The following is a 12,990-nucleotide window of genomic DNA, read 5'->3' as shown; positions in this document are numbered from 1 at the left end:
TGACCTGGAAAAGAGGAGATGATGACATGGTGAAGCCATCGGATCCAGGTTGCCGAACCAATGAAAGGGCTCCAGGGGTATCCAAAGCCAGGGTAGCATGAAACTGTACATCTCCAAAAGTGGTGGCCTGGGTTTCTGGCTGGGCTTTGTCCTAAAGTTCAAAGACCCAGTTATTTACATTATACATTAATTGTTTGAATTTGACAATAAACATGAAAAGATGGTTTATGTAAAATAAAGAACTTCTGCAATTGTAAATTGTTGTGATTAAAACCAACAGACAACATACTCTATTCAAATCAAGATAGTGGTAAGATCAACAATAAATGTTCATACAGTATGAATGGAAGACTATAATTAAAAAAGTTACATACCAGTATCTTGAGTCTATAAAGCAAGGATGGAGCATCAGCCAGACACCCATACTCTTTATTGGTAGGGTTGTACTTGGGTACGTAGCCATCAGCGCCTGTACAGAGGAACACTTTCTCTATGCTGCAAGAGAAGGAGTCACCAAGGTTCTGCACTGGGTCCACCATCACACGTCCATAGATATTAGAACCTAGAGGAAAAACAGGAATGAGGTTTACTTCAATGGCCCACTACACTCACTGCAGTTTGAAATAATAGTGGTGCAAAATTGAATTCAGTTCAATTAAATTCTTATTATTTTCACCTCAATTTACATTTACAACAAATTATAATAATGAAAAATTTGGTTAATATTAGAACCTTCACTGAAGGCAACGTCTGTGCCCTCTCCAAATCCCATTGAACCATCAGACAGCCACAGCTCCCTCTTTGACAGCAGGAACATCTGGGTATTCAAACTAAACTCTGCTGCTACAGGGTCACTCACCTGAAAACCAGCACAATAATTTCATATGTTTACACTGCAGTGATACAGTAAATGACATCAGTTTAAGCTGTCATTGTATGTTAACTTTATACTTTCATTTGTAGATGGCCAAAATAAGGGGTTCGTAACAAACCTGCTGGAAGCGAATGTCCATGTCGAAGGTTAGGGGCTCCCTAGGGTGACACACAGGGGGAATGCTGAACTCCCCATTAGGTGAAGCACTGCATGGAATCAGCTTCACAGTATAGGTACCAGAATAGTCCCTCACCTAACACACACACAGGTTTTAAATTATATTAAATTGTAAATCTTTAACTAGAATGACAGGAAACAGGAAAAGGTAAAAAAGACTAAACTTACAGCAAAGTCAGAAACAAAGCTCCACTGTTGCATCGGCTGGTTGTAAGTTGGCTCAGTTCTGACCATGGTGAGAGTAAATGTGAGTCCAGGGTGGTCAGCAGACATTACCATGGAGGACAAAGTGGTTCCTGAAAGCACATTTTTATGTTGACAACACATTAATGAGTAGGTTACTATTTTACCAAAAGGGTTAATACTTTTAATAATATAAACAAAAGGGTAAACCAGGAAAGAAGAGATTTTGCGCATCAGGCTCGTTTAAATACTCTGTGATACACAGGCAGTGTCATCAACAAATTCGTCAGAATTGTCGGCAGTCTTTCGACAGTTGGTTGAACCGGCTCATTCGGTCCTTTTTGAGTCCAACGTGCTATTTCGGCTATGCGTCCTGCGTCATCACCTGCCGGCCATCTTACCACAGGCAGCTTGCTCACTCATAGCATTGAGTTTAATGGTGCAGGTACATTTAAATGACCACAACTTGCTCAACCCTCCACCAATCCTCAAACGGTTTGGTTTCTTACAAATGTCATTAACGTGGCTATAACTCTGGATGGTTTAACATGTTTCATGAATTTTTTTTTTTTGTATAAGTATGCAGTGTCATAGGTACATCTTTGACATTTATAACAAACCAAACCCTTGGAAGATCGGTAAAAAATGAAGCAAGTTATGGTCATTTAAAAGTACCTGCACCATTAAAACTCAATGCTACGAGTGAGCGAGCTGCCTGTGGTAAGATGGCCGCCAAATGCGGATGTTCCACTAAATTGGCCAGCAGCGCAGGCGAGACATCTAGCCTTTATAGACCGTTTCATCACTGCTGAAACGGTCTATACATATCTATGGTCTTGACCAGTTTCCTGAGAACCGGCTCAAAAGAACGATTCGTTCAAGAACCGAACATCACTAGTGTAATGTGGATAGTGAATTTCATCAGGTATGTCGAAAGACATACTTTCCAAGAAATAAGCACCCAATATAATTGTTGAGCAATTCATAAACAAAAGCGGGCCAACACAGTTTGTCCACAGTCTATGTCAACATTACAGAAATTCATAAAGGAGGCTATTACGCATTACACAAAATCTCAATTAAAAAATAAGAATTAAAAAGTCTTGCTACAAACAAACAAACAAACACACATGTTAAGCACAACAACTGAAATGTTTTAAGCGTCACCAGAAGAGGGAAGCAAAGTACTTTTATTTTTATTCAGTCATGCTGTGTTGGGTGTTTCCTAATCGAGTTCCTGGAGGCACACCAACACTTCATCTTCCTATTCAAACAAACCTGCTAAATCCACTCATTAGTAGAGACTCCTAGATGGGGAATATTGGGGTCACAATGTGTCAGATGTGGGAGACATCCAACATGTGGTGTTGTGCCTCCTGGAACACACTTGGGAAACGCTTTTGAAAACTGCTCATTTTGTCCTGAGTGTATTTTCTATACATAGAAAACAGTACACATACTATATACAGCAGAAACAGCAAGCGTAGTAGGCTTTTATGCTATGCTAAACATAGCAATTGATTTATGTCAATGTTTAGCAGTGATAGCCGGAACTTGGGAGGGCCTGCCTGTATGTATATTTTGGGTTACCTGGATGCAACATGACAAACTGCCCCCTGAATCGAGCCTCAGTCTTAAAGTTGACAACAAGACGGCCTTCATCATTGATTCTCATGCTGGTAGGATACATGGCACCTATGAATAATTATGCACAAATAAGAATAACAACAAAGAAATTACTGGATATCCATGGTAAAAACGGTCTAATCTGTATTCATAACTATTTAAAATCCCTAGAAGTAGAAGCTGGGCTTCCAACATATATATTTTTTGCAGCATAGCATTTATGTACTACCTTGCAGCTCAGCCTCTGGTGGGCTTCCAATACCATCTTGCCATAAAATGGCAGTGTCATACACAAATGTGAGCCGTAGCTCAGACCGCAGGTCAAAATGTTGCCAGCCGCCAACCGCAACAGGAGAGTGGAAGACATAGGACACAAACAGAGGCACCCGCAGTGTAACATAGGACTGAACAAGATTCAGCACCTACAGACACAGGTTAAAGAATAAGATTAAATGATATTTAAAAACTGATAGTTATATGAAAATAGGCAACAATGTCTCTTTACCCCAATTCGCAACAGTTAGCTTATAATTATAATTTGAGTTGTTGAATACCATTTCACAGAAAATGTTAGTCTGACTTCATTTGACTTTAACCCACATAAATAAAATTACTTAACTACGTTAAAAGACTTTTACATCACTCAGAATATTATTCAATTTCTAACAGTCATGCCCCTGCAATCCTTACCTGTCCATCTGTGCCAATGGATCCCCCACAGTCATTCATTAGCTCTGACATGTCGTAGTAGCTGCTGAACTCCCACAGACATGCCTCCAGGTTGAGATTGCGGTAGAAGCGAAGAGAATTGGCGCTACGCATGGCCACACTGTACTGATATGGTGATGTCTCGCCAATAATTTCTGGGTTCTTTGTGGCATCAGTAATGAAGCCATGGGCTGTTTGGATTTCGTTGAAATCCAAGAGGTTAGAGCAACGGTGGTTCCCTACTCGTGTCCCATCTGGACTTAGGGTTAGCTCAAAGTTGGTAAGTGGACGTGTGGAGATAACAGGCAGCATGCCTGAAGAAAAATAATGGAGGTGGCGTTAATGTAATCTGTAGTTCAGGTTTCTACAGTTTAACACTGTATTAATAAACATTGTTTGTGATTGGGGTTCACTTACCATCCATGTGGGGCATAGTGACAGTGAGTTTGATCAGATTGGGGTAGTCAGGGTCATCTGGGCCAGTGTAACGGATTTTAGCTGAGAATGGTTCAGCACCCACTGTGCCAGATATACGAGGTTGACAAAGACCTGTTGATGGAAGACAACTAATCAAAACACATTCACCATTTATCAGTTAGTTATGTCATACTTGTCACTTGTTGGGTAATCTATATGGATTTGTCTGTCTTTTTTACAGTAGCCTATCTTTTGAAAAAAAATGCTTTACTGTTGAAATATCATATTAGTAATCAACACTGTTCTAATGACATCAGCCTCACCCTCCTCTCGACTGATGACCACAATCGGTGAACTGAGCTCTAGCCCTGCGTCACCATTGGCGTTAATTGCTCGGGCAGCACATTGCACTCGAGAACCAGCCTGGAAATAGATGGAGTCCAGGGTGATAGACTTGGTGTTAGTGAAGAAGGTGTTGGTGTCCACTTCTCTCATGGGACTGGTAACTCCATCTGGCCCGCTTGGGGCACTAACCAACCACCTGTACTGAGTCAGTGTATCATTGATGTTCTCTACTGAGCAAATGGAGCCAGTCTTGTCAAAGTCATAGTATTTGGGATTGCAGGCCTGATGCAATGGACACAAAAAAGGCTTTAGAAATATGAAAAAAAAAACATTCATTAAATAATTGGGAAGGTTATTGGCGTTACTTACAGTCACACACACAACAGGATATCCATTTTGAGGATGAGGATTGTCTTTAGCCCGAATTGTATCATCATACAATAGCAATGACACCACTTGAGGTACAGCTGGGAAGGTGACATCAGCCACACTATTCATCTCTTCAATGTACACAATAGCCTTGTTCATCTACAAAAAGTATACGAAAAAGTCAACCATATAGGTAATTTTATCCTTTTTTTTTGGAGAATAGTGTAAATCTCTTGAGTCAATCATACTATAACATAAGTGCAGTAAAATGACTATTGAACTTTGATTATGTTAGGCCTAATGGGGCGTACACACCAAACGCGAATTCAACTATTTCTACTAGATTACATACAAAGTCAATGCAAAAACGCGTATACACAAACTCATGCAGGGCAATGCGAATAACACAAATTGGGTCCCTCAAAATATTATTCCCAATTATGAGAAATACACACCAAAGTCCCACCAAACAACATAAAGATGTAAGCCCTGTTCAGTGTATAACTCTGTTTTCAGTCAGTGTGTCCACTGAGGCTCATTTACATCACAGAGACTCCTCTGAAAGAGACTGGAGACAGTGATTGCCCCTTGCTGACAGAGGCAGCTGCCTCACGGCTATTTTAGCAAGAGGCACATTGGCGAGTGTCTATGGGTGCGGGATATGGCGACTCTGGGAGTATTTATAGAAATGATGTTCTCTGACCTGTGTTTCAGCCACCATATACTCGTCAGGCTTCATGTGAACGGTGAAAGCCTCACGGATCTCTCTTTGTCCATCATACAGAATCTGGATCTCCACAACATGCTCTGTCTCACCCTCCTTAAACTCCACATCTGAAATAACATATATAAACAAAACTATAGAGAGGACCCTGCTGAATAACTGGCATTTGAAGTAATAAAATATGTATTATGAGATGTCAAATGTTCCCTCCCATTGTGCAAGATGTTGCGTTGTGACAAAATGATATCTGCAAATACAATATAATGCTATAGGACCCTAGTTTTTTTTGTAGTTCATGGGACTCCTGCTGACCTTGAGAAAGAGGATTGTAGTCCTCTCCTGACGTTGCAGAGCCATCTTTGGTGTGAATTCTCACCACAGAGACCTTGGAGGTATCACCCTGACGCAGGACAGGGATCTTCACTACAGCAATCTCACCAGGAACTTGTGGCTCTTTTATGCTGTATTTAATCTCAGCAAATCTGATAATAGATTCTGGGAAAGAGAAGAATATAATGCATATAATCATTAATATCTACGCATTGGGGCATGTAAGGGAAGAACATTTATATTTTTGCTAAAGGTGAAATTGTGCAAAAAGATACATACTATCCTTATGGTCAGTGATGATGACCAGAGTCTCTTTTTGTTCTCCTACTGCAGCTCCATATGGTGATTTGCTCTTTGGTGTACCCAGAACCAAGCGAAACTCCTCATCCTCTTCATGAATAGTGTCGTCCACTAATGTAACTACACATGGCTTCTCAATCTCACCTGTAAACGTTCAGGTTTATGCAAATGTGGGTAAATCATGAGACCTTGAATAAATGAAAGAGTGAGTAAGGAAACAGTTGGGTGGTCAGACCTGGTAGGAACACTATGATGGAAGCATCAGTATTGGGCCGCTCTTCATAATCCATCATGACTTGGGCAGATCCCTGGCGAGTATAACAACGGACTGTGGATCTCTGACTGATGTCACCACTCCGGTGCACCATTGCCTTCAACTCTCCATCAGCCTCATCCACCTTGTACTCTGCCTCCCTAAATTGGACTTTGGGCACTACCAACACAAAACTTGTTTTAATTGGAAGAAATAACACAAATTATCTTCTAAAACTGCAAAAGTTTATGGTTCAAACGTCATCTAAAGCATTTTAATCCGTTACTTACAATCTGTCACTGTGTCATTTATAGTAATGACAGTCTTGCTAGGCTCTCCAAGAACTGCGTTCATTGGCATACGCAGCACCAACTCGAATGTCTCTGGCCCTTCCAGCTCTGGTTGGCCCAGGTCATCCAGGATAGTAACACGGAAAGTCTGCATGGTCACACCAGGAGCAAAATCCAAATTACGGCTGATTCCCACATAATCTAGACCCGCTGTGAAGAAGAGACAAGGGTGGGGAGATAGAGTATGAAGATCATATACATAAAAATATATTTATGATAATTTACATAAAACGTTTAAACCTTTCCTCTCTTCTGTATTTTGACTATGTTTTCTCTTTTTACCTTCAGCTGATACAGTTTCACTCTTCCTGGACCGGACTGTGACGGTGGCTGTCTTCGAAAGGTCAGTGCCAGTCCTCCACACTTTCACCTCCACGTAACCATCACTCTCGTCTACTGTGTACTCAGTCTCACCAAAATAGAAAGATGGCTCTGTACCAGAGGAAAAGCTTATTCAACTTCCACTCAAGTTATTTAATGTTTTAGTACTCCCAAAACATCCCTTATAACGGAGATAGGCTAAAATTAAATGTTATATACAGGTACCTTATACACAACAAAAGCAGAGAGGTGCCAGCTGTTAAAAATAAGGTTTGAAGTTATTGTCCACATGATTGTAATGTTCCATGTTAAACATGGAAGCTATGGGCCATTAATGCATCAGACAAAGAGTTAAACTCAAACTATCATTTCCAACATTTCCAACTTCCTGTAAAGGTGATGAAACCAGACAATTGAGTCTAATACCCCAGTTAAGATGCACTCGGAGTGTTTATGTTTGTGTATGTTTGGGGGTCTGAGAAGCTTCACACAAGATATAATATAGATATATCATGTGGTTCAATATACTTGTGGAAGAAAAATTTTTCCAGGGTGGGGGTAGAGGCTGTAAGTTTGAGGGGGTGTACAAAGAGACAGACAGTTGTGACACCTCTATAGAAAACAAATCAGAGACACAACAAAAAGATCCCAACTCTGGCTGGCATCCAGACCACAAGTCTATCCAATAGAACACCCCACCTCCCTCCGTAACCAGACACAAAAATACTACTGGGCCTTTCCAGACCCACCAAGATGCTGAACTACAACATGAGCATTAATCTTTGCTAATAAGGTCTAGGCATGTACATACATTATTTACACATAAATATCTTTTATGTGTTAGGTTCCAAATTATGGAAGATGGGGTTAAACAATAAACTATTAGAAAATAAATTTTATCAGTGGAGAGAAAACTAGTACGGTATAATTTATGTATATGCATTTGGCATACACAGACTTACAGTAAATGCAAGGGTTTATATTTATCAGTATTTGTGTTTCCTGGGAATCAAACCGATGACCTTTTATGCTGCTAACACAATGTTTTTAAAATTGAGCAACTGGAACACAGATTCTAGATTTTTAATTTCAAGATAAAAAAAATTGTTTACTACAACAAGCATTCCTTTAAAGGCAAATTCCTGAATTGAACTTTAAACACAACAACTTGTCAGGCTACAGACTATATCCTTTGTTTGGATTATGCCCCGTTTCCTTTGAGGAATACACACAAATCTTGAACCTGCATGGACAGGGTGTTCACAAAGCTCTTTCACTGCCCATACTGAGGTTCATGGGTCATTACAGAGGTCACAGGGTTTCAATTGTACTTGCTCAAATTGTTATGGGTTATCATGTTACCACATAGTCAAGGATAGCAGTAGCATGACCACAACATGAAGATGGATTGGTCCATGGACATCTATCCTGTCAGTATATGTAATAAACAGTACAACTGGAAAGGACAAACAGGTGTGGCACATTAACACAACCACACAAAACCAGACGTTATTTGGGGGACAACATTTACACTTTGCTATTATAAAGGGACATGTTTGTAGTCACTAGAAATGTATGTATATATGGGCTTAGGACCAACTGTATTGCAATATGCATATCCAAAGTCCTGTTTTTGTCCGGTAGTGTTTATATACAGACTACTGTACCAGAATCATGTGTTAAAAACCCACATAAGCTGTAGAATGCTAAGCATCTAGGCTTAGACAAATGTATTGGTACTGTGTATTGGAATATGACAATCTTGATGAATGTCCAGGGCTGCGTTTCCTGATAACGTTGTCTCTTAGCGCGCTACGAAGACCCTTAAGTTAAACCTTAATTACAGGTATACCTTTTTTAGGCGTGTTTCCCGAACTGTACCTTAGCGGGTTTCTTAAGGTATTCCTTCTTACGTACAACGTTACCAGGTGCTGTCCATGGCGATGGTGCTGAATAGGTTGATATCGATTGCTCGACAATCAATTGTTCACTTTATGTAATAGGTTTCGCTGCGTTATGAGATAGCGGTGTTCTTTACTAAAGAAACATTTCAGAAATAGTTTGTTACATTTATTAGGAATATGAATATCTTGTAAAACTATTTCAAATTGCAAACAACTAAATTCAACATTTTATTTTATATCAAACCCGTGCAAAACCCGCAATTCATTTCCAAAGTATCATGCATAAACTGCTCCAATGCATCCATTATTCCTTCACTTTAAAGAATAATTTATATTAGGGGTTTTCAATAAATGCGTTGCACAGGGGAATAAGGTGGGTCGTGCATGTCACCTGGCTTGGCTGTGCATTACACTTAAAATATATAAAAACAAATTGTTGTTCATTAATTCTAGCGTTTATTTTGCATGGAGACTGTATGCGCAAGCAGCGCGTTTACAATGCAGATAACACTTAATGGACGCATTTCTGGAGCCGCGCCTGTCTGTTTACCTTAAATATAACATATAAATATATACTATATGATATATAAATATATATTATGATTGCTTTAGATTTTAGCTTTGATTAGTTTTAATGTGGAAAATTTGTTGACCTTATACAGTACAAGCAGTAATCAAGTGGAGCAGTTTCTTATAAAGAATATGGCATGCAGCGGCCTCAATGTTAGAAAACATTAAAAAACTTTGATGCAAAATCAACTTAACATCAATAATAATATTTAGGAAAATCAACAATTATGATTTTGTGATGAATGTGCTCCTGTGGCATATGATTTTACTTGATTTGTTTTATTGCAGCTAAAATAGCCGGTAAACTAAAGATTTAACGGATTTGAAATGCACAAATGAAATAGTAAGATTCGCTGTGTAGCTGCCTGCCATATTTTCACCAACTCCTCCAGCCTGTAATAATAGTTCGAAGCTGATGTTCCTTTGGAAAAAAAAATATTAAAAATCTAACAACCATCAGTGTAATAATGTCTAATTATGTGACTATTTTATTCTTTAAATAAAAAATTGCCTAATTTAACACGGAGTGTACTTAAACTTTTTTTTTTACAGATATTTACTTATATAGACTGCAATCTACACAAGCTTTTATCACAGTGATAGCCCCTAGCGGAGTCAAGTGGGATAAGGTATAGCTAAGAGTGCTCCAGACCAACCTTCCGAACGAATGACTTACAGAAGTGATACGTAACTAAGAACGTTTCGGGGAAACACGTATTAACAATAAGGTACAGCTTAAGGTACAACTTAAGAACGACGTAGAGCTAAGAAGGTTTCGGGGAACGCAGCCCTGATTTCTTAAGCGTCACCTTCCCGTATACGGGACACCTAAGTTTACTTCAATGTTGTTGAGGTAAATGTTAATCTATCACTACAAACTATAAATTGTTGGAAAGGTCTGAGCCTCTAGAATACATATTTCAGCAGTGCTTTATAAAATAAATTATGTAAAGAGAGTAATTGATTCATTTATGAAGAGAGTGCGCCTCAAAACATTTATATCCTGCTAAATGTCACTGTCTCGCCAGCGGGGCGCCTACGTTTACATGTTTTCCATGTGAATTCTTATCCAATCCTGACAAACTATATATCGTTTGAAAGCTCTAAGGGTGTAGTTTTCATTTATCCTCAGAATTTTGGAAAAGAAATTACACAGTGAGAGCCATTTTCTAAAATGCCACAGGTCCACAGGTGGGCCCATGTTGTTATTATATATTGGTAACACAAATACCCTATCTAAACCTAAAATATCTTGACAAACTATATATCATTGGAAAGCTCTAAGAGTGTAGTTTTCATATTTTATCACCATTTTGGAGAAATTATTACAGAGAGAGAGAGTAAGATTCTAAAATGTCACCGGGCCACAGGTGGACCCAGTTTGTTTTTACATATGTATAGCACTAATACCCTATTCCAAACCTAAACAATTTTGACAAACTATATATCATTGGAAAGCTCTAAGAGTGTAGTTATCATATATTTTCACCATTTTGAGAAAAAAATGACGTAGTGAAAGTCAAAAAGTTTCAAAAAGGTCACAGGCCCAGATGTAGGCCCAATATGTTTTTACATTTTTCTAACACTAAACCCCCACCCTAAACCCCAAAAATCTTAATAAACTATATATCACTGGAAAGCTCTCAGAATGTAGTTTTCATATGTCAAAGTCATCTGATGATAAAAATAATTTAGTGACAGTTTTTTGTTACACGCCCCCCCTCCCATAGGAATGCATATAAATTATTATTTATTCATAATGCTATATCCTATTATAAATCTTTAAAAATGTTGACAAACTATATATCATTGGAAAGCTCTTAGAATGTAGTTTTCATATTTCAATGTTTTAGCAGTAATAATAATGCAGTGACAGTAATTGATTCATTTATGACAAGAGTATGCAGCAAACCGTTGACACCTACTGGCCGTCGTTGGTAAAACCCCTAAAACTGTAACACAAACCTCATTTTTTGTGATTTTAACTTGAAATTTGGATCACAATTGCTTGAGACATATGGCTTCATGTTTACATTATTACTTTTTTATAATTTTTTAAATAAAATGAATATGTTATTGGATTATTTTTATTTATTAAAATAAATGTAAACTGCTATAACAATTTTTTTGTTAAATATTTTCACCTGCTTACACTTCAGTCAAAAACAGGCCAGCTGACAGTCTTGCCTGGGCCCGGGACAAGATAATCTTAGAGCCCCCCCCCCCATACTTTTTACTGGTAACAAGACATTTGGCATTATCAGATTCAGGACCCACGAATATTGCATATTATACATTATATAGTAGTTAAATGTAGTACTGACACTGCTGACATAAAATATCATATAATCACGTATGAATTATGAACAGACTATTGGAAATATCAGTAAAACAATTTCAGCTAATATTATGCCGTGTTTGGACTAAAAATTGAATAAATATTACTCCTCTCTTTAGAAATTTGAAGTAAACATATAAAATCAATCAATATTTCTCCAAACATGCACGCCTTTGAACCAAAGCCCCGAGGGATATTATTTTGTAAAGAGCTTTCGTGATGAGCAGGCATTAGATTTTTCTCAATGAATGCTACTGAGGGTAGAGCCCTGCATTTCAGCCCAAATCCGACGAGACCCGACTTTTTTACACCCCTCGTGTCGGGTTTCACAGCTGATACGCGGGCGGACCTCGGGCTTATTTAGTTGACAATTATTCCATAGGTTCCAGTTCTGGGTCCCCCTCTGGGCCCACCAACCCTGGGCCCGGAACAACAGACCCATTTGTCCCCCCCTGTCGGCGGAAGACGCTTAAGTGGTTAATGAAAGAAACAGAGTAATTTTAAAAATCCTCAAAAATATATGTTCCTTGATATTCTGATTCTTTTAAACGTCACATTTTCTTTCATGTAATATATAATGTAAAAATTTACAATGAATAGATAATATGCCCAGCTCTGTGTCTGTATGAAAGCCAACTCACCATCATCACTATCAGCCAAGATGACTACCTTGGCACTGGGGAACTTGGCTCCCACCTGGCCCCCCATAGGCATACTGAGGGACACATTGAAACTTTCCTCTTCCTCGTAGAGGGAGTCATCGATAATTATAATGCGACATGGCTTTTCCCTCTCATCTTTGTCAAAGCGCAGAACACTGGTGTGGTCCTCAGGTCTTGTAATATAGTCAGAATAGGAGAGCACTGTGCTGGGGGTGGTGCCAGTTGCACTGCCTGTACAGAAGATTTTTAAATATTTATATTTATTTACAATATTTATAATGTTATATATAACTGACCGATAAGAATCAAGCATTCCAATGAGCCATGTAATTAAAAAAAACATATAATGTATTGTAACAGTGATAAAAATCTCACCTTGCTGAGTATAACATATCACCATAAGTTCCTGGCTGACATCTCCTGATCGATGGACTGGGATTAGTAGTTCTCCTATATCCTCTTCTATACGATATTGTGCCTGAGGGATGAATACTGTTGACTCTGAAAAGAGATTAATCCCAAATGCTTACAAGAACAAA

The 12,990-nt window shown here is 38.7% G+C and overlaps 1 protein-coding gene across 1 annotated transcript in view; it reads right to left on the bottom strand.

Moving 5' to 3' along the window:
* The window catches only part of frem3 (Fras1 related extracellular matrix 3), a 32,344-nt gene that overhangs the window by 2,321 nt on the left and 17,033 nt on the right, over window positions 1–12,990 (bottom strand). Inside the window, exons 5-23 of the mRNA XM_055205134.2 lie at window positions 12,827–12,952; window positions 12,431–12,682; window positions 6,939–7,088; window positions 6,597–6,806; window positions 6,289–6,486; window positions 6,033–6,197; window positions 5,736–5,918; window positions 5,403–5,533; window positions 4,700–4,858; window positions 4,309–4,612; window positions 3,986–4,117; window positions 3,551–3,882; window positions 3,090–3,282; window positions 2,825–2,929; window positions 1,220–1,347; window positions 993–1,127; window positions 733–859; window positions 375–562; window positions 5–151 (exon numbers count right to left, since the gene is read on the bottom strand). Of these exons, the coding sequence (XP_055061109.2) occupies window positions 5–151; window positions 375–562; window positions 733–859; window positions 993–1,127; window positions 1,220–1,347; window positions 2,825–2,929; window positions 3,090–3,282; window positions 3,551–3,882; window positions 3,986–4,117; window positions 4,309–4,612; window positions 4,700–4,858; window positions 5,403–5,533; window positions 5,736–5,918; window positions 6,033–6,197; window positions 6,289–6,486; window positions 6,597–6,806; window positions 6,939–7,088; window positions 12,431–12,682; window positions 12,827–12,952 (3,365 nt within the window). The remainder of the gene's footprint in view (window positions 1–4; window positions 152–374; window positions 563–732; window positions 860–992; window positions 1,128–1,219; window positions 1,348–2,824; window positions 2,930–3,089; window positions 3,283–3,550; window positions 3,883–3,985; window positions 4,118–4,308; window positions 4,613–4,699; window positions 4,859–5,402; window positions 5,534–5,735; window positions 5,919–6,032; window positions 6,198–6,288; window positions 6,487–6,596; window positions 6,807–6,938; window positions 7,089–12,430; window positions 12,683–12,826; window positions 12,953–12,990) is intronic.

This window comes from Misgurnus anguillicaudatus, chromosome 3 (genome assembly GCF_027580225.2).
Source record: "Misgurnus anguillicaudatus chromosome 3, ASM2758022v2, whole genome shotgun sequence".
Classification (NCBI taxonomy): domain Eukaryota; kingdom Metazoa; phylum Chordata; class Actinopteri; order Cypriniformes; family Cobitidae; genus Misgurnus; species Misgurnus anguillicaudatus.
Note: the sequence above shows the minus strand (reverse complement) of the source record. Positions and strands in the feature narration are given on the sequence as shown.